We start from the raw sequence: 22,956 nt of genomic DNA, 5'->3' as shown, positions 1-22,956 counted from the left end.
ATGGTATGCTTGGTCCCCTAAATGTGGACGATAGTGTCGAGACATTCTACGATCTCTTATTCGGAGCTATCAATGACAGTATACATAAGGTAAAAGTCAGGAATAGAAGATATCCTGTTTGGTACACCCGTGATATGATCATAATTTACTGAAACAGAAAGATGCACGGCTCAAGTTCCGTAAAACAAGTCAACAGGTGGATTTTATGACCACTTCTCTCGCCTCGATGCAAAAGGCGGTCTTCAGTGATTACATCATCGATATTCAGAGAACTCCATCAGTAATAATATAAAACATTTCTGGTCATTTGTCAACAATAAACGTAGCAACAAAAGTTTTCCATCACACGTCGCCTATAATGAACAGATAGCTGAATCTACCCAGGACATAGCTAATGCTTTCAATGATTTCTTGCAAACAACATTTCCTAATCGTGTTATTAGTAAATATACAAAATGTAAGTCGTTTGTTGACTTTTCACTGGATAACATCTTTGTAACATCAACACAAGTTGAGGAAATTTTGTTAGGAACTGATCCTCACAAGGCTTGATAGCTTGATGGAATATCTGGTGTAATACTTTACAAATGTGCATCTCAGTTACATGTATGTAAACCGTTGACAATCCTTTTTTAACAAATCTTAAAATTCTGAAGTTTTTTCCATTACTTTTCAAAAAGCCCCATGTTGTTCCTGCATTTAAGTCAGGTCTGCGATATGATGTCACCAATTATCGTCCTATTTCCTTACTGCCGTTAGTCAGCAAAGTTTTTGAAAAGGTCGTATTCCAATCAGTATATGCGCTTGTTGAGAGTTCCATTAGTTCTTGCCAAAATGGATTTCTCAAGGGTCGATCAACTACCATGAATCTTGTGGAATACACTGACTTTATAAGTAGTGAACTTGATAGAGGCAAACAAGTAGATTATTGGAAAGCATTTGATTCTATTAACCATCTGCTTCTCATACACAAGTTGGAATCCTATGGTATTAGTGGATGCCGTCTCGAATGGTTTCGTTCTTATTTAAATACTTGACAACAGCGTGTTGACTGCTGTCATTGAAGGTACCTCATCTAATGCGAAATGTTAATAAAGTGAAAATATAACATTCCGCCGATGTGCTAGGGTGATCAATGGAGAGGGTTTCGAAAAGTTTCCATGTTTTGTTTACAACTTGACTTGTATCACATAACATTAGAGCTTATAATAACGCCACCTTAGCTTTTCTTTTAACAAATTTTAATTCGCTGCAGACAGAAAATGACAATAATAACTCTGAAATGTAAAATATATAATGTGTATGCATTTTTATGCGTGCCAAGGACAAAACATGGAGGGCGGATAACATCCTCAGTTATTAAAAACACATACACAATTCGAAAGGTACGTTGATAAACTTAACGTCATTTTAATGCAGAGATATAAAGTGAACGATTTTGCTCCATGATCGTGATCTAATAACTTAAAGGACCATACCAGGGCTGTATTTAGCCTGTAAAATATATCACCCTGGGTGTCTTCGTCACCCCCTTGCCTTGCGGCAAGAGATGTGAAGAGCGCCAACAACGGCTGATCTTTCAGACAAGGCTGCAATTGTTTCGTTATATGCCATTTTAATTTTTCTATGATGGGAAAGGTTTATTGTTTTGTGTAATTATGATTTTCATGGAGACAGATTGCCAAAACATGTTTGCATAAAATCGTGAGGTCCTACTTTTCCTCTCATATTATCCACGAAAAATATGACCTTCACCTGCCCCGCAAGTATCCCGGATGTTCTTATATGCAGAAACGACACTATAACTATATTATTTTTGAAAGAAAAAGGTTTAAAAATAGTCTTTGTATTGCTCATGAAGCCCAGTGAATGTATGAATGTGTTGAATTATTAGACCCCTGTGTAACAACATTAGAACGCCCAAACAATTTTTCGAGTGTCATAATTACATTTCGACGTTCTTCTCTCTTATTTTGTGTCAAATGTTGACGGGTGTACCCCAATTGACACCAATCCATCCAATCGAAGAAGGAAAACAGAAAACATCTCTCAAAGAGTTGTGTTCAATATTTCTATACATCGTCCCACGGGCCCTATGTTAACCGTCTTGCTGTGTCTGTTCGTGGTAGGTGTTTGGACTGGGATAACCAAACATCAAGTGATCAACAGCAAATAAGCGCCAAAATGCGGCCACGTCGTGTTTTGAAAGTTGTTTGTAATAGTCAGGCATGAATAGCTCTGTCTGTCCTTGGTTCGGTCGAGGAGCAGGAAAAGTGACGAGGTTGTCTAATTTGGCCATCTTCAGAAGATGTAGAGCGTCTTCCATAAGCGTCTCATAATGCCCAATAAAGTCATAACTGATTACACAAGGATGACAGAGGTGGTAATATTGTCTCCAATGTTCGTTTTGTGCATTAGGACCACCTCGGAGAGTTTGATGGTCCACAACATACTGTACAAACTCTTTGAACGTGACATCATCCCCATTTCGAAGTGCCTCGTCTGTTGGATTTTTTCGGAAACGACTGATAATTTGGCTGCCATATAGTTTTTGGAATTCCACACTGCTATTATATGGCTTGGTGAATTTGTTTAAATAAGCTGATACCAATCTCTCCATTGGTTCACGGACAAAGATGAATTTAACATAACTTTCTAAACGTTTCTTCCTTTCATGGTACGAGTAGTCGCTTAGTTTGCGCATGTTAGGATAATGATGGGCATCAAAGGGCAAGACATCTTCTACGTGTGCGTATTTATGATCTTTATCATTCAGAAAGACTAAGATCTTCTTCCAAGTTGTACACGCTACTTTTGGGACATAACAATAGATAAGTTTGTGCGTATCATCCACCAGTAAATGGTCTAAATTTGTACTTGATATTCTGTCCAGTGTAGCTTGTACTTGGTATTTTTCACATTGATTATATATAAGGGACCGTCTATTCCTTTGTTCCTCTTCGATATACCTTTCCTATGGAATGAAATGAAAACAAACATTAACGAGAGAATGATAGAAAGAGAAAATGACATACAGAAGAAATTGAAAAAATAACTGAAAACAAAACAAAATAACAAAGTCCAAGACTAAAATACACAATTCTTGACATAATAGCGAATACCTGTCGGAATTCTGAACCTTGTTAAAGTTAATGACGTCACCATACAGAACATTGTCGTAAACTACGTCTTTACGGCGATTCATACCAATTCTTTCAGTGTGTATGTTATATTACGAAGAGTATCGGTGTGTAAGAGTGGTTACAGTTTGGTGTGGAGGGTGTGGGAGGGGGTGTTCCCTCAAAAAGCCAGAGACATAGAGAGACAGACAGAGTGAGACAGACACGGAGAGAGAGAGAGAGAGAGAGAGAGAGAGAGAGAGAGAGAGAGAGAGAGAGAGAGAGAGAGATGAGATTCTCTAAACTATACTAACTTAGCACTTTCTAACTTATTGGTTAAAGTACTTGCTAATAGATAGCGAATTGCCTTATCTCCAAATCTGACGTTTTTGTTCGACTTCCTATGTATACTGTACAGATACCCTGACGTCATTTCAAATCGTTACGTGTGCAGTTACTGACTTTATGTGCTACTTCCTATGTATATTGTACAGATACCGTGACGTCATCTCAAATCTTTACGTGTACAGTTACTGACTTTACGTACTACTTCCTATGTATATTGTACAAATATCTTGACGTCATCTCAAATCATTGCGTGTACACTTACTGACGTTACGTACTACTTCCTATGTATATTGTACAGATATCTTGACGTCATCTCAAATCGTTACGTGTACAGTTACTGACTTTACGTACCTCTGCTAATGTGTTGTGGGTGGTAGCTGATATATCTTGTGTATGAGATGGCTTTCCGTCCTCGCTAGTTGTTACTATCGAAAACATAATTCAAAAAGGGTTATTTTTCTACACAATACTGTCGACTCGCATGGTGGAGGGTCTATGCTTGCATGCGAAATGATTCATTTTTTGTCAACTTCTGTGAGCACTGAGAATTGAAAAACTCGGTAAACGGATCTTTCCACATATATAGACTGGAACTGTTTTTTTTCAAACAACCCTCATAAATACATAGGTGGATGGATGGATGGGTAGGTGGACAGTAAAATCGCTGATGGCAACCATGTAGTGAATAGTGAATTAATTGTCAGTTGTGATGTGAGTGGGTCTCACATGAGTTAGGCTTAGATGGGAACAGGTGGGTAAGATATTAGGGATAATAATGTGGAGATGTGGACATCGGTCACGACAGTGTCGAGAGAGTGCCCATCTAGTGCTGGAGAATTAACGTTCTGGCTTTCAGCTCATCAGCCAATGAGATCCAAACACAGGTATTGACTAATACAGTGCTTTCACACAAATTCACTGGTGGTAGTAGTAGGGAAATAATAACAATAGCAATAATAAATAACAACAATAATAATAACACCAGCTCATAGGACAAAAGTTACAAATGTAAGAGTCTAAAAAAACTGCAACAGAAGACACACCAAAATGGCAATAAAAAAAGAAGAAACATTATCATTACAGTACAAATTTACAGTACAGCATTTAAACCACGTTTTTGTAATAGGGGGAGGGGGTCATGTTTTTAGAGAAAATCATTGAGGGATGGTCACTTTTAGCCCGACGGAATTGGGGGAAGGTCATGTTTTACACAACAGCCCGTGCCTGATTTTTCCCCGACCCAAAGGCTCCCTTATACTAGATAAAAGAATTCGTATGTCGCCATACTTACTGTGACTTATTGACAAGTCTGGTTGGCCAACCCATTCCAAGTATAAAATTAAATTCAATCCCACAAGCAGTAATATTAAGAGGATGAGTTTGAATTTCCACGTAATAGGATTCCCAGCAGTAGTCTTCATTTTATCATTCGTCTTCTTACCGAATTCGTTATCAACTGAAAGGGAAATTGGTATATTATTGATTTTAATTCATTCTCCACTACTCCCAGTTTTAGAAAGTAAGCAGAGAATGATATTGGTGACGTCATTTGTGAATTTTGAATGTTTTATTTTATAAGCTGACTAATTCTAAAAGAAGAAGAATGGTGTGTTTCGGTAGTAAGTCACGTGATTACCTGACATGTTTATCGTCAACTACACTTATTCTAGAAGTATTAGCAATCAGTCAAGATTTGAAGTTCATACAAATCATGACGTGGAAAGGGTTTGGTATTTAACTACACAATAGTGTACTTTAACTGTGTTGGTGTAATCCTTCAGCTTTGAACAACGCAAACCACCTTGTCATTCATGGACTGCTATCATTAATGTTTTTAAACTTGTTTTCCTTTTTCAATTTATGTCGATTTTGAAATGTCAGAAGGTATACACCGGAAGGTGGTTATGATGTGAAGAGACTCACAATTTTATGCTGGTACATGTAAGGTGACAGTCTGAAATAAAAGTACGGGCAGTTTATTGTACAACTGTCAGACAAGTTTAAACAAACTAAATAGAATAATATTGATTGCAGAAATAAAACATGGCGAGTTATGAATCACATTCAGAGAAATGAGTCCCACACCATGAAATGAAGAAAAGTTTAAATAAGGTATATTACGAATTACACAGTAAAGAAATCAACCTTTAACTCTTGCATGCAGTTTCTAGTAATTTATGTCCATAATTCCGATTGCTAATTCATAACCGTTCGTATCTGACTTGCTTCGTCATCTGATGATATTTTCAAAGAAACCAATCAACAGCTGGCATAGGTGTTTCTGTCATTCCACTTGCAAACGAGTCACGTATGGCATTTATTTGAGAAGCGTACTTGAAACTAGAAAGGTCAATAATGGTGAGATAAGACCAGTGACAGATGAAAAAAAAACACGGTACCATTTGAACTAATAATACGTCACTCCAGTAAAGTACAAATATTACGTATTGCGCCCCTTGTTGTAATTTTCTATAGCCACATTTTTCGTATTTTCTTTGCTGCAGACCCAGTGAAGTACATATTGCGACTGAGAAACTGTCTCGTCTTTCTCTAGACATCCGTATACATTGAACTCATATGCAACTGGTTCATTTTCGGGATACAGGTTTCTAACTGTTCTATTAGGGAGTATTTGGTACTAGATTGTTGTCGTATGTATTTACTGCCAGTAGATATTTGACAGTCGACTGTCTTGCATGTATACCAAGCTGTTGAAATGTAGGCTAGGAAGAAGTTTCACTTTTCTATACATACATGTACACTCATAGGTTTGAGGCAGTTTCACTATTTTTACATAGTACATTGTATTACAGAGAAAACCGTGGAAATAGTTTAAAACTTTAGCCTTGGTCAATATATAATCTTGTTGTAGTAGTAGTAGTGCGTGAAGGTAGTAGTGTGATTCTGATAGTTGAACGTTTTAAAGGATTTGGGGTCCCCACTGATGACACAAAGTTATAAATCACTTCTTGTGTAAGATTAATCCCCGTTCATTACTTACAAATGTAATAGTTACCACAGTGTCGTGTAGGTTATATTTATTGATCTAATAATCTAAGCGTTTTCGTTTAAAGTTACACGTGACTGGAAACAAATTACGTTCAAAAAGTTGACCTTAAACTTCTATAACTTTATCATTTAAGATCATCTTCACACACTCTTATTGAATTGTCATGAATTTGTAATTACCGTGTTTGGGTTCGAAAACACTCGCTTGGTTGCCGAGAGGTAGACTACCACCAATAGCCTTTTAACACGGGTTTGGATTCTCCTCCATATCATATCTTTAAGATCAGCACTTGTAGTGGAATGATAAACAGCATGCGAGACGATATTGTGTGGTATGAACTGGAACATAGACCTTATTTATCTAGGCCCTGAAACCTCACGGCTTCACCACAAGGGCAGAGTCAGAAGTCGACTGACTTAAATTTTACAAATCACTAATACAGGAAAACTTGGAATGTCTAGTGTCTAAACATGACTATATGTAAATTACGTGATGCGTCCGTGAATTTGAAACAAAAGGACGCCTTGAGGACAACTGTTTTCCAGCCAAGCTATCTTTTAAAATACTAAACAATGTAGAGTCATGACATTTTTCCATCTTGTCTAAAATGTGATGCCCTCATCACTAAAGTCTCTTATTCTCATGAAAAATGATAGCAATACCTATTGAAACGAGATGGCGTAACTTTATAAAAGCACGTCTAAATTATTGTCTTGACGCCGCGCCAATGTCAGCTATTGCAATAATAAGATTCTCTCCAACTGGGTGTTTGGCGACATGTTTAAACAGCATCATGTCTGAACCCAAACACGGTAATTACAAATTCATGACAGAATACTGGCATGTGTTTCTTTTCTGAAAGATATCACATTACTGTCGTTTTCAGGGTTGTGATATTTAATATTCAGCTTACCTTAAGCTATTGTCAGGAATTCGAAAGTAAGTCTGTTGTTACAATGCGTAGTAATATTACAGCGAGGAATACAAATCAAACTGCTCACGCCTGTACCGGAATAAAATTGTGTAGTGCTGTTTCAGTTTTTTCACACTCATACTGACATAATATGTCAATAAAATAAGGAGAGATAAACAGAGAATTCTTGATTGATGACTGAATGGGAAATAACCAATATATCTAAAAGTAAACTGATCTCAGGTCTAGTGTGAGGGCGCCCTAACTATATCATATCATTTTCATTCGTAAACGGAATTGATAAAGGTTTGAGTTAAACATATATTTGTATTCATGTCAGTCTCATGAAGTTATTATTTGATCTGAAATTTTGTTACGCTAAAAGGTATGGTTAAGCAGTTTGAGCTAACATTAACAAGCCGTTTGGATATGTTGTATATAGTTGTTTTTGCAATTGTTCAGTTGCAAACGCAGGCTTGGGATATTATATGTTGTTTCACGCCGATTTTGTTCAAGTCGAAAACATTCTTAAAAGTCAGGGCACATATAGTGCTGAAGCAACGAAATATAAAGTCTCAGACGGTGCAGTACAGAGACCTGTAGTTTGCTACATTGGTCGAAAACGCAGTAAGGTTGTTTTCTTTTTAAAACAATACAAACTTAAATGAATATCAGTCTATATCAAGTTCTTGCGTATATATTCATTAAGGGAACGAACAGATTTTACGGCAGGGCGCCTGAGAAAAAATAGGACGTTTTTAGATTTGGCTGTTGTTCTAATATAACTTTCTGATATAATATTTGGAATATCTATTTTTTGTCAAATGGGTCTAAGAATGGATTCTGGCATTGGCCGCATACCCCTACCAGAGCTGGCCACTGGTATCCCTAAGATATATTCAGTGTTATTATCAACATTAACTATCCAACAAACATCAGACTCCCTTGTCTGGTTGGTAAACATTGAGTCAGATACGAATTGGTAATGTTGCAAAGTTATTGGTCGCTGTCTGAAAATAGTTCAAAGTAAAGTCTCATGTTGCTGTGCTGATCACGAATGCAATTTTGAGAAACCTATGAACACAAACTTTGCAATAAATAAATACTCAAACATATACAACGAAATACGATATAATTATTAAAGGTAAATAAAGAACTGACTGACCTGAAAACAGGGCAAAGTAAAGCCATAAGTTACCATGCAGGACACGAGTACAATATTACGTGAAACTTTAAATGACATGCTTGAGCTTTAAATATGAAGTCACGTGATACATTATGTAGAAAGAAAGGAAGTTGCTGGATGTCGTGTTGCCAATAGTTAACAAGGTGAACACATGTGACACATGAAATATAATATATATATGTAAATATATATATATATATATATATATATATATATATATATATATATATATATATATTCATACATACACTAACACAACGAACGTAAACCTGAAACATAACGTCGTCTGTTCCGACAAAAAACTCATTAACATTGTTACATTTAATCATCTGGCGTGACAAACATCTTTACCAATATTGTTACACTTTGCGTGTAGTTTTGATGCATTTACAGCTAAGACAAATGACCCAATAAACAACAATTTTACACGTCCCAGTCTCAAGCTCTTCCCCCTACCTCTTACTGTCAGGATGCTATCAAACTTAATATTTCAAATATATTTTTTCTTTTACATGTTGGTGCTGTCTTGTAAAGCTTGGAATTTATTGTCTGAAAGGGCCTGAATAGTCTCAAAATTGACTTTTCAGAGTAAAAAACCTCCAGGGTTTCTAGGGGGAGACCCCCTAAGACCCCCTAAGAGATATACATATTTCCTGCTCATGTTTTCCAATATCTCTCACTGTCAAGATGATATTAATCTCCTTTTGGAATATATTTACCCTGTGTAGTCAATAATTACAATTATGATAGTGCTAACCCAGGATCTTATAAAGTAGATGCAAGACAGTCAAGCAGTCCACACTGAGCCATGATACAAAAATACCTGTCATGTGAATATTATATATATGGGGGGGGGGGGGGGGGTCATCATGTTTTAGAATTAAGTGATAGGGGGGCCGGGGTCAGCCTGTTTTTGATTTTACAGATAGGGGGGGGGGGTCAGTGACTTTTTGTCGGCCCAATTTAAGAATCCACCGCGCCCCCCCCCCCCAGGCTGAAGAAACTGACCGGTCCCTTATATTGGAAGAAAAAAGTTAAAAAAAAAAGTTTTTGTATTGCTCATCCCACTAGAGAGAATTCTCTATAGTGGTCTGACTGCTCATGCAGCCCTGTGGATGTATCAATGTGTCGAATTACATGTACGTATTGGACGCCTGTGTACACTAGAACATCCCCAACGGTTTTTCGAGTGTCAATGTCATAATTAAATTTCCCTAATTAAAATAAGAATGCCATTATTTCACCACAGCTGTGCTTATTAAACAGTCGCCCTTCTTCGTTTTTATTTTGTGTTAAATGTTGACGGTTGTACCCTAATTGACACCAATAAACCGAAGAAGTAAAACAGAAAACATCTCTCAAAGAGTTGTGTTCAATATTTCTATGCATTGCGTCTCAAGGCCGCGCGTACTGAATATTTAAACGAACGCATCGTACAACTCGTAACGTTGGGGGCGTAGTGCTGCGCAGAAATGCATAAGCGGAAGTGACCTTTGCGCAGAGGTGTGTTACAACGTATAAGTGATATGAAAAATCAATGACACGTTTGGTGATGAGATATGGTGAGTATGTGGTCAACATTTAAGTGTTTGTAATGTGTGTTAGGCTCCGATATAGTGTATAGATTATAGATTCATAGAAAGCGGTAATACAGATTTTAGCCATGTATATTTGATCGTCCATGTCCTAACTTATAATTAATGTCACTTCAACTGGAACAGTGGAATGAATACTACCAACTCGTCGCCGCCCACATCAAATCAAGTTTTATTGTCGCTTCTTTCCCTGTGTGGGCAGCGAAGTAGCGGCCACATAATATAAGTGTTCAGAATATTATATTCTTTTTAATTGTACTGCTTGTCTCTCATGATATTTGATTGTCAAGGCACAAGTTCACACATTACTTCTAGTACTCGTAGTTCTAATCGCTATAGGCTAGCACTACAGTCAAAAGATACAGGAGATCTCTCTAGAGTACTATTGCATGAATCATAATAACAAATAGTCCATGTAATGCTTGGTGTCGTATAGGATACAGTAGGTTACTTCCGGGCATAAAAAGGGAGACCGTTGGCCTGATACGACCTTGCAAACAACTAAAACAAAGATAATAGTGTTGTCTCAGGTCCTGAGCTAGTGATGTGAGAATACCTAATACAGCTAGTGATATGAGAACACATAGTGACATGAGAATACAGCTAGTGATATGAAAATACAGCTAGTGGTAATAAGAATACAGCTAATGATATAAGAATACAGCTACATGACATGTAGTGATATGAGAATACAGCTAGTGATATGAGAAGACAGCTAATGATATAAGAATACAGCTAGTGATATGAGAATACAGCTAGCGATAATAAGAATACAGCTAGTGATATGAAAATACTGCTAGTGGTAATAAGAATACAGCTAATGATATAAGAATACAGCTACATGACATGTAGTGATATGAGAATACAGCTAGTGATATGAGAATACAGCTAGTGATATAAGAATACAGCTAGCGATAATAAGAATACAGCTAGTGGTAATAAGAATACAGCTAGTGGTAATAAGAATACAGCTAGTGATATGAGAATACAGCCAGTGATGAGAATAGTGATACGAGAATACAGCTAATGATATGAGAGTACAGTTAGTGATATGAGAATACAGCTACTAGTGATATGAGAATACAGCTAGTGATATGAGAATACAGCTAGTGATATGAGAATACAGCTAGTGATATAAGAATACAGCTAGTGATAAACATGAATGTATTGAATGTTTTTCAGTGTGACAGTTTCATTAACAAATGTAGCTGTAAGTATAACTATAAAAAATATTCATTTCATGGTATCAGCTTTTGAACTTCTATCCATTATGTGAGCTACATGTACACACCAAATACAATTGTACCCCTCTAACAGGTCCTCTGCAGACCCTGTAACATTTCCCGTACATGTAAGTCTATATCAGCAAAGATGGCACAGGGTTGTAACAGAGCTGTAGCCACAAGCCTGTCACTTTTCTAGCGACTTTTGTCATGATGCCGAAACGCCATTCATGGCAATACAATGAATGAAGAGGTGAAATCGGGTAATAACCTCATATTATTCATGACATTCGTTAAATGACAGAACAATTGACCACAAACAGGAAGGTTTCAGATAATTCTTCCATCTCATACTTTCTATATCATTCAGGATACATTTCAAGATGCCAATGGTGATGTTGTTTCAGAGAAACCATTTCAGCCCTGGTATAGTGTACAAGTCATAGGAGCCACTAAAGATGGTGATGTTATCAAATATGATGTCAAAACGACAAAGGTAGGCTATACATGTGTTCTCAAACTGACTGTCTGTGAACACTTAATTTCTGGTTAAAACAGTCAACTGTTTTTGAACATTGAAAAAGAAACTTCTGTGACATTTACTGTTTGTGTTTGGCTATGTTTTTGATAGATATCGCTCATTTTGTTTGATCTGTGACAGTCAGAACAAACATTTCCAAAAAAATGTAATATACGTAAAAGTTATGCACCTGTGAAACCAGATGACAATGCTTTCATATTTCTTAAAACTGTGAAGTGTTGTCCTAGATGTAAGTTAAATCTCAGAGTCTAACTTAATGTCAATACTTACACATTGAAAAGTCATGACTCCCAAGTGCCTATTCCCCTCATTGTAAAACATCTCTCGTCAATATTCACTGTCCAACAATGAATAAAAGTAAGGTGCACAAAACAACATAAATAATTGGACATTGGAATGATAACAAAACCACAAGGCATTTCCAATATTTATATACGAAATCGTGATGTGAGATAGAGAGCGCATAAAAAAAAAATTCAAAGTGAAATTCTTGTGACTGTGGTGGAATCCTTTTGTTATAAAAGTGCCACTCTCCTCCCAGTATAAGAACAGTTTAGTGTTGAAGACAATAGTTGAAGACGTTATGTAAAGCAAAATTTGAGAGCTTGGTATGTTAAGTGAGTAACTGAATACATTCTTATGAACTTATTAGCACTACTAGACTCTCAACAGTCTTGGGAACGTCACTAGCAGAAAGGGCTGCTTTGTATGTACTGATATCTACCGCATCGTAATACGTACTTGAATATCCTTGTATTGTGCGCCCTCATTGACTACACAGAGCTAACCATTCGCTGACGTGTTACTGCTATGTTCTGTGTCATTGTGACCCCCTTCTGATGTGGAGCATCGCAGTAATACATGTACGTCAATAAATGGTTAGCCCTATGTAGAAGATGAGTACAAGGATATTCAAGTACAATTATGCAATAGATATCTGTACATACAAAAAAGCCCTTCTGCCAACGACACTCCCTAGACTGTAAAGGGTCTACTAGCCCTACTTGTTTTTGATTTCAGAATTTTATTTATAAAGCTTGCTAGCCTTAAGAAAGGGTTGTCAAAAATGTATGTTAGTATAATAATTCTGTTCAAGCTAAAGTCAGCCAAAATATTGAGAAAGTAACCTTAGGTAGCACTTTCAGTTTACATCTGGTTTTTTGTACAATTTACATGTCCACAAGTGTGTGAGTTGTGACTGAGTTGATAGGATTGTTTGATTAAAGCATGTCTGACCTTGTTAGGGGAAGCCTGACACTAGATAATAAATAGAACCCCAGTCTAATCAACTCTTCCCATTTCCTTTATTAGTAAGCTTGAAGGCCAGGGTTTCAAATCCCAGGCTCTCATGTAGGTGTTATCTTATCAGTAGAGACATATGGATTATAAAGCATTATTTGTTATGAACAACCTTTCTATATAACTCCACCTGACAACTGTTTTTCATTTTAATCCTAATCTAAACTGGGCCTCTAAACCGATACCGACCAAATCTGATCAATCCTTCCCCTTTCCATACTAAGTTGTACTTTGATGGAACACTAAACTCTAATAAACTTTTCCTGTTTCCTTATAGTTAGATGAAAGTAACCAGGAAGTGACAGTCGTAAGGCAGTATGAAGATTTCCAGTGGTTGGAACATTGTCTAATAACACAACATGATGTCATAGGAATTATTGTAAGTACATCTTTAACCACATTTATTTTGATGAGGAATGCAATATTTTAATTCCCCCCATTTTCAGTAATATCTCTTTTCTTTTCAATTAAATCTTCAGGAAATTATTTCACCAAAACTTTCTGTTTTTCTCCTCTCAAATCAGTGAAAATAATAAGATGCAATCACACCAGATAGCTACGTGTAACTAAGTTTTTCATCGACAGCTCACACCTTTGAAACTACAGAAATGTTGTACTTGATTTTGTAATTCTTAGGCAGTAAGCCAATACAACCCAGAACACCAAAGTAAATCATTTTCTGTATGTATCACAGTCATTTATAGCATCCATATCAAGTGTAAAAGTGTACTGTTTCATTTGCTAATTGACCACATTAGAAAGGCCACATGCTAGGCTTATAATGAAACCAATTGCAACGGTATACTTTTACACTTGATATGAATGCTATAAACAAGTATAGCACATAGAGAAAGTGCTTTACTTCAGTGTTACTTGTTGTAGTACTTTATGTTTTGCAAGTAGGTAATGGCAATATAATGCACTACATGAGTGATTTCAAATGATATAATTATAAACAAAAACTAGTTTGCTTACACTGGAAGCAGTGATATTCAACAGAGAATTTTCTAATGTAACAAGTAGAATGTTTGCTATGACAAATGGGATATTACTGTTAAGCTATACTTTCCCTTATCCATAACAACATATTGTGAATTACTACTTATAGTTACTGAATTGATTGATAGTTACTAACTTTGCCGTTATCCTGTCTATCATAATTACAGCTTCCCCCACTGCCAATGAAACCAGGTGTTTCAGCCTCAGGAGCAGAAGCCAAATCTAAGAAACAGCTAGGCAGCAGTAGTAAAACACTCATAGGGGATGAATTTCACAAAGACTGTCGTAGTCTAGAAAAATATTTGCAGTTGGTTTTAAGACATGAGTTACTAGGAAAAAATGAAACACTAGGCAAATTTCTTACAGAAACAGAGGTAAGTGACACATGTATTTGACCTTTGATCTTTGACCTCAGCTGTACATGCAAAAGGGATGAAGTCAACTTACAAAACATAGATAAAACATTTCCAAATTACTCAATTACAGTGATAAAGAATGGAGAATACAAAGTCATTCAAAAACAGAGATGAAGTAGACGTACCAACCAGTACTTGATCTAATACATCTACTAGAATTAAATTGTAATGTTTGTTAAATCTGTCCTTGTTGTAGGCACCAACAAGAGCCAAAATTAAGAAGAATCTTCTAAGTAATCTTTCCAAAGCAATGGATGAAGCACGGAAAGGAGGCCATCGGGATGTTGATGACACTTTTCAGAAAGAGAGAGACAATTGTAATGATAAACTTGCAGCTCTGAAAGAAGCAAGTGAACATTTTAATAAAATGGTTTTCATTCAATTAAGTGAGTAACATCTTTTTAGTAAAGGTATTGGTATATTGTTTTGAGTGAAGGCATAGGTAGATTGTTTTGAGTGAAGGCATTGGTATATTGTTTTGAGTGAAGGCATTGGTATATTGTTTTGAGTGAAGGCATTGGTATATTGTTTTGAGTGAAGGCATTGGTATATTGTTTTGAGTGAAGGCATTGGTATATTGTTTTGAGTGAAGGCATTGGTATATTGTTTTGAGTGAAGGCATAGGTAGATTGTTTTAAGTGAAGGCATTCATTGTACATTGTTTTGAGTAAAGGCATTGGTATATTGTTTTAAGTGAAGGCATTCATTGTACATTGTTTTGAGTAAAGGCATAGGTAGATTGTTTTAAGTGAAGGCATTCATTGTACATTGTTTTGAGTAAAGGCATTGGTATATTGTTTTAAGTGAAGGCATTCATTGTACATTGTTTTGAGTAAAGGCATTGGTATATTGTTTTGAGTGAAGGCATTCATTGTACATTGTTTTGAGTAAAGGCATTGGTATATTGTTTTGAGTGAAGGCATAGGTAGATTGTTTTAAGTGAAGGCATTCATTGTACATTGTTTTGAGTAAAGGCATTGGTATATTGTTTTAAGTGAAGGCATTCATTGTACATTGTTTTGAGTAAAGGCATTGGTATATTGTTTTGAGTGAAGGCATTCATTGTACATTGTTTTGAGTAAAGGCATTGGTATATTGTTTTAAGTGAAGGCATTCATTGTACATTATTTTGAGTAAAGGCATTGGTATATTGTTTTGAGTGAAGGCATTCATTGTACATTGTTTTGAGTAAAGGCATTGGTATATTGTTTTAAGTGAAGGCATTCATTGTACATTGTTTTGAGTAAAGGCATTGGTATATTGTTGTGAGTGAAGGCATAGGTAGATTGTTTTGAGTAAAGGCATTGGTATATTGTTTTGAGTGAAGGCATAGGTATATTGTTTTGAGTGAAGGCATACATTGTATATTGTTTTGAGTGAAGGCATTGGTATATTGTTTTCAATGAAATCATTGGTATATTGTTTTGAGTGAAGGCATTGGTATATTGTTTTGAGTGAAGGCATTGGTATATTGTTTTGAGTGAAGGCATTGGTGTATTGTTTTGAGTGAAGGCATTGGTGTATTGTTTTGAGTGAAGGCATTGGTATATTGTTTTGAGTGAAGGCATTGGTGTATTGTTTTGAGTGAAGGCATTGGTGTATTGTTTTGAGTGAAGGCATTGGTGTATTGTTTTGAGTGAAGGCATTGGTATATTGTTTTGAGTGAAGGCATTGGTATATTGTTTTGAGTGAAGGCATTGGTATATTGTTTTGAGTGAAGGCATTGGTATATTGTTTTGAGTGAAGGCATTGGTATATTGTTTTGAGTGAAGACATTGGTATATTGTTTTAAGTGAAGGCATTCATTGTACATTGTTTTGAGTAAAGGCATTGGTATATTGTTTTGAGTGAAGGCATTCATTGTACATTGTTTTGAGTAAAGGCATTGGTATATTGTTTTAAGTGAAGGCATTCATTGTACATTGTTTTGAGTAAAGGCATTGGTATATTGTTTTGAGTGAAGGCATAGGTATATTGTTTTGAGTGAAGGCATTGGTATATTGTTTTGAGTGAAGGCATAGGTATATTGTTTTGAGTGAAGGCATAGGTATATTGTTTTGAGTGAAGGCATAGGTATATTGTTTTGAGTGAAGGCATAGGTATATTGTTTTGAGTGAAGGCATTGGTATATTGATTTGAGTGAAGGCATTTGTATATTGTTTTGAGTGAAGGCATAGGTATATTGTTTTGAGTGAAGGCATTTGTATATTGTTTTGAGTGGAGGCATAGGTATATTGTTTTGAGTGAAGGCATTGGTATATTGTTTTGAGTGAAGGCATTTGTATATTGTTTTGAGTGAAGGCATAGGTATATTGTTTTGAGTGAAGGCATTGGTATATTGTTTTGAGTGAAGGCATTGGTATATTGTTTTGAGTGAAGGCATTTGTATATTGTTTTGAGTGAAGGCATAGGTATATTGTTTTGAGTGAAGGCATAGGTATATTGTTTTGAGTGAAGGCATTTGTATATTGTTTTGAGTGAAGGCATTTGTATATTGTTTTGAGTGAAGGCATTGGTATATTGTTTTGAGTGAAGGCATTGGTGTATTGATTTCAGAGAGGGCATACATGTACTATAGTTAGTCTGAAAACCACTTGCTACTGATGTCAAGTTGGAGCATGGTACATATACAGGTTCAGGCAAAGGTTTATCATTTTCAGTGAAGGCATTGCTTCTTGTCAGGCACAACCTTGAGGAGTAGGATGCCAAGGTTGTAAAAGTATTACTTTAAAAAAAGTATTTACTAGGTTGATAAGCTATGGCATGATATTTGGTCATTGATAATTACTTAGACATAGTGTGGTGACCATCATAATTGTATCTTTCCTTTCTATATTCTTGTAGGATTAGTGGGAGGCTATTCTCATTTATCAACTACTTTAAATCTCGGTGGAGGTATTCTTGAAGGTGACAGTGAAACTGCAAACAAGTAAGAAAATGTCATATTTCTAAAGTAAAAATATTCAACTGCACTCTGACACAGTCAGAGGGTTTCATGGTTGAGGCATTATGAATAGTATGTTTTTCTCTGATTCTGAAAGTCTATGCTTAAATTGTAACACATTGTCGATACAATTTCTTTAACGTCAACATATAAGGAATGCTATTAAATTATGGTGGGTTTGAAAATCATCATTTGATTCCAAATTGTAAAGCTATTAAAATCAAGCATTGCACCTTAATGACTAATCAACTCACAATGAAAGTTTTTTATTGACAAATATACCAGTCCCTCTAATACAGGAACTGTGGTCTCTGTAAACTGGGGTTGATCTCCAACTTGAGACTTTTTGTCTGAGTGATGCACAAAAATTTAGCTAAGCAAGTGCACCACATATAGAAACAAATCTTAGCTCTCTGTAAATATATGTTTTGTTTTGTACTACATGCATGTAGCATATTATTGTATAACGCCATTATTGTTACATGAGGGAATCTGAGTAGATTTGTATATATGGCCTGGTCAACGATGGTAAATTGCTACACATTCATGTATTCAAAGTAAGAATAATCAGATTTAGAGCTGTATGATCCGAGTGCAACATCTGGTCGTTTTCTAGATGGCAATATAGTGTATTATAGACAATTTCTTATCCATAGAGTACATCTGTAAAGTGAATATCCCAGTGAATGTGAAATAATTAGCCTTCGACCTAACACAAACATTTCTATTCTCTTCTGCAGTGTATTAATTAAATGTGCCCATGTTCTAGATGATGATTGCTTTCCAAGCTAATACCAACTTCTTTTCATTTCTGCAGTATGCTAGTCAAATTTTCCCATGCTCTGGAGGACTATAAACAAGGTGTTGAAGTGTTTGTAGTGAATGATGAAAACACCCTTGGTTTCTCTTTAGACCTCTATGCAAGGTACCAGGAATCAGAGAAGGTACACATTTTCATGTTTATTTAGGAACTCTTTAGGCATTGATTCCAATAATAACCTCTATGCAAGGTACCAAGAATCAGAGAAGGTACACATTTTCATGTTTATTTAGGAACTCTTTAGGCATAGATTCCAATAATAACCTCTATGCAAGGTACCAGGAATCAGAGATGGTACACATTCTCATGTTTATTTAGGAACTCTCTAGGCATAGATTCCAATAATAACCTCTATGCAAGGTACCAGGAATCAGTGACGGTACACATTCTCATGTTTATTTAGGAACTCTCTAGGCATAGATTCCAATTATAACCTCTATGCAAGGTACCAGGAATCAGAGAAGGTACACATTCTCATGTTTATTTAGGAACTCTCTAGGCATAGATTCCAATAATAACCTCTATGTATTAAAGGTACCAGGAATCAGAGAAGGTACACATCTTTGAACTCTTTAGGCACTGATTCCAATAATCAAAGGATAACTTGACTGAATTGATCTTAGTGGAAAAGTTCAGGCAAACTTATTTCTGCCTGTAGTACATTTGTGTTTATTAATACTTCTATCAGCTTATAGGAAAAGTCTAGTTATACGTATTTCTGCCTTTAGTACACTTGAAAAGTCCAGTCAGAATTATTTCAGCCTTTAGTGCACTTTTGTACTGATTACAGCCATCAATTTAAATGTGAATTTTGGGTGACAAAATTGTTTTTTGGTGTGGACCCAAAAATTAATTAATTGGATATACACGTATTGTTCCACACTATATGTATTTTTACACAAATATGTTTACCCACAGGAGATTCAATACATCTCATCATGAACAATACTACGAGTATAAAGTCATTTTATCTAACAAACCAGTTTCAACTTTGTAGTTGCAGCTAGTGCAACTTTAAAAGCTTTCTCATTTTTAGAACTCCTAACACCATGTATAACAAATTTGCCTCGTTTTTAGGAAATGCTGTTTAGAAGAACTTGTAAAATGATAGATTTGGAAAATGCAACAAAGACATTAGAGAAAGCAAAACCACAGAAGAGAGATGCTGTAAGTACAAACAATAGTTGAGGTCATGTTTCATTGCAATTTATATTTAACATGATAATAATTGATGAAATGGAACAGTCTTCTCCACAGTCTTCGTCACTCTCACTCTAAGTCTTCCTTCTACTCTGCCCTTAAAACTTACCTATTTCAATCTTAACTCTCACTCACTTTCAAACTTCTCTCTACATCCTTCCATGTTTTCAAATTCTTTCTCTGTATCCTCTCATTTTGTAAGTAGTTCTGTGTCTGTGCGTGGAGGTCTTCAGAGAACAGCTGCATTATAAATTCGCTTTATTATTAATATTATGAAGAGTAGTTTTAAAGCAAATTATAAATTCCTTGAATTGAATAAGTTTGCTATTCATGGTTTTGCAAAGATGTTGCCCCCCTTGTATCCAATTAATTACTGCAGTCCAAATAAGATAGACTAAAACCCATGGCACAGAACTGTTACTTATATAAATATTTCTTACTAATAGTTTGTTGTTCACATCCACTGAAGGCCTGAATTAATTTACCACATTGTTAGATTCCTTGGTATAATGTGTTGGTCAGCCTTTAATAACCAGTCTGTCTTCAGTTGAGATGAGTTGGCTGATGCATGAGAGGTCCAGAAGGTGAAATAGCCCATTATGTGTACATGGAAGTGTGGTATGAATGCTAATGAGATATTTTCTGTCACATTCCAGGCTGAAGATGCAAAACAAGAAGCTGAAGCTGCATATGACAGGGTATCTGAAGTAGCCAAGAAAGAGGTGAGCTACATAAACAAAAGGAGTAATTGTGTTATAGTTCAACTCATGAGGGCGCTATACATCAGGCATACTTTTTTTGTGGGCTACTAGTGATTGGATTTCTTCTGCTCATTATGTGATCATATTTTGATAACTGCATTATCTATCTTTTTCAGATTGTGAAGTACCACAGAGACCGAGTCCTTGCATTCCAGAAAGCTTTGATTCTGTATGCTGAAGCCAAGATTAAAACAGCCAGAGACACCTATGCACTGCTTGCTAGGGATCTTAAAAAGTTGAAAGAAGGCAATTCACCCACATCAACTCCAGAAAATGCAATGTCAAATGTCCTTTCACCACCATCAAGGCCTTTTTAATGTAACTTTATTTCTCCTACAGACATAAACAAAAGAATACTACTATATCATTGTCTATATCTAGAGAATATAGTGCAATGTTCTATTCTCTGTACTGTCCTGAGTTTTTGTTTGTATCTCCAGTAAGATATGTTATCTCAAATCGAAAATTCAAGCTTGTTACTGAATTTGTCAATACAGGCCATAATAAACACTCCAAGATTTTATTTGTTTAGCATAGAGAAATAAATGCGATGTGATTCTGAATTGTGTTGTCACATGGTCCCTTGTGTCTCTAATTTTAGATCTTTATTCAAGCTGATCATTTTGTTGACCATGACATACGTATACATATATCATGCTAAATTTGTCATGATTTTACGAAAAAGAAAAATCATACTTTGGCAAGATTTTTGAATGTTACTGACGGATAACATTTGTTTGGATGATTCACAGACATAAATTATAAATGCCTCCCTTGATTAACACTTACGATGTTTGTAAATTCTGATATTACTGGTAACGTCTACTTTCCCCCATTTACATGAACCATGTGTACAGAGTTTCATTTGTCTGGCACCTCAGGTACTGCCATACCCTTCTATACAAGGACATTGCGAGTGAGATTTGAACATGTCAGTGCTTTTCATTCAATTTGTCATTTCTGTAAACTTTGTGGAACGTGAAAAAAATGATGTAATATTTTCCCCCAATGTCAACATTTGTAGTGTATAAGATTTCACAAAATAGCAATACTTTGATTAGTGTACACTATCACATCAAATTCAATCTAAACCTAAAACTGTTTACATGTTCCAGGGCTGTTTTGAGTCCAGGGATGGGTATTAGGGTAAGATATTGTAAGTTACTCTTTTCAGCACTGAATGTCTGTGACTGTTTTTGAGATGTATTTTACCCACTCCTCCATTACTGAATGGGCCTTTTGTCAGTTTTGTACTGATTAGTGATTGAACTGATTTAACTGCAATGCAAAATAAGTGAGTGTTTAAGTGATTCAAATGAATTATTTGTTGTCAAATTTTATTTTGTATGTTTAGGAATGTTATTCTGTGATCAGTTCTTAATGGGAGTTCTGTTCCTAACTTGGAAGAAGACAATCAGTTGAAAGCCATCAGTTTATTGTATGTACTGGGTTCAACACAGGATTAGACAAACAAAATATCTAATGGTAAAACAGAGACCTAAGTGGATTGGGCTAACGCACAGTTTAGTATTCATAGAAATCATAAAAACGAGATAACTTGTGTTACTATCAAATCACACATATATAGCAGGTGATCAAACATGCCACAGGTGATAAAAATGATCCTCATTGTGAATGGATGTTCAGTTGGTGATATTCACTCTCTGTTTGAAGAGAACCAGTGCATTGTGTTATTTTATCGTGAAGTCAGATGTGTTTTTGCTACTGTAACACAGCACTAAACTTAATACTTAATAATGATGTATTATATAAATTGTGATGCAGGTCGTGACAGTCATTTGACTAGACCATAGGGGCACTATTTTACCATGCTAGTGAGGTTTAAATTTCTTTTTGTAACACTACACTGATATACATGCACCATGGATGAATGTTATAACACTGATATACATGCACCATGGATGAATGTTATAACACTGATATACATGCACCATGGATCAAATGTTATAACACTGATATACATGCACCATGGATCAATGTTATAACACTGATATACATGCACCATGGATCAATGTTATAACACTGATATACATGCACCATGGATCAATGTTATAACACTGATATACATGCACCATGGATCAATGTTATAACACTGATATACATGCACCATGGATGAATGTTATAACACTGATATATATGCACCATGGATCAATGTTATAACACTGATATACATGCACCATGGATCAATGTTATAACACTGATATACATGCACCATGGATCAATGTTATAACACTGATATACATGCACCATGGATGAATGTTATAACACTGATATACATGCACCATGGATGAATGTTATAACACTGATATATATGCACCATGGATCAATGTTATAACACTGATATACATGCACCATGGATCAATGTTATAACACTGATATACATGCACCATGGATCAATGTTATAACACTGATATACATGCACCATGGATCAAATGTTATAACACTGATATACATGCACCATGGATCAATGTTATAACACTGATATACATGCACCATGGATCAATGTTATAACACTGATATACATGCACCATGGATCAATGTTATAACACTGATATACATGC

The 22,956-nt window shown here is 35.7% G+C and overlaps 2 protein-coding genes across 2 annotated transcripts; one reads left to right on the top strand and one right to left on the bottom strand.

The window, feature by feature from the left end:
• Positions 1-1,765: 1,765 nt before the first annotated feature.
• On the bottom strand, positions 1,766-5,110 carry LOC144433114 (carbohydrate sulfotransferase 11-like). Its single transcript, XM_078121427.1, has 4 exons — positions 5,104-5,110; positions 4,759-4,923; positions 3,819-3,892; positions 1,766-2,974 (listed from the first exon to the last, which is right to left on the bottom strand). The coding sequence occupies exons 1-4, from the start codon at positions 5,108-5,110 to the stop codon at positions 2,099-2,101; spliced, it is 1,122 nt and encodes a 373-aa protein (XP_077977553.1). The 3' UTR covers positions 1,766-2,098.
• Positions 5,111-10,067: 4,957 nt separating this feature from the next.
• LOC144438900 (sorting nexin-5-like) lies at positions 10,068-22,262 on the top strand. Its single transcript, XM_078128125.1, has 10 exons — positions 10,068-10,138; positions 11,765-11,890; positions 13,512-13,613; positions 14,401-14,607; positions 14,846-15,035; positions 17,494-17,578; positions 18,411-18,537; positions 19,491-19,580; positions 20,270-20,335; positions 20,491-22,262. Exons 1-10 carry the CDS (start codon positions 10,136-10,138, stop codon positions 20,689-20,691), a joined length of 1,197 nt encoding a protein of 398 aa, XP_077984251.1. The 5' UTR covers positions 10,068-10,135; the 3' UTR covers positions 20,692-22,262.
• Positions 22,263-22,956: the final 694 nt, after the last annotated feature.

The sequence above is a fragment of the Glandiceps talaboti genome, chromosome 1 (genome assembly GCF_964340395.1).
Source record: "Glandiceps talaboti chromosome 1, keGlaTala1.1, whole genome shotgun sequence".
In the NCBI taxonomy this organism is placed as follows: domain Eukaryota; kingdom Metazoa; phylum Hemichordata; class Enteropneusta; family Spengelidae; genus Glandiceps; species Glandiceps talaboti.
Note: the sequence above shows the minus strand (reverse complement) of the source record. Positions and strands in the feature narration are given on the sequence as shown.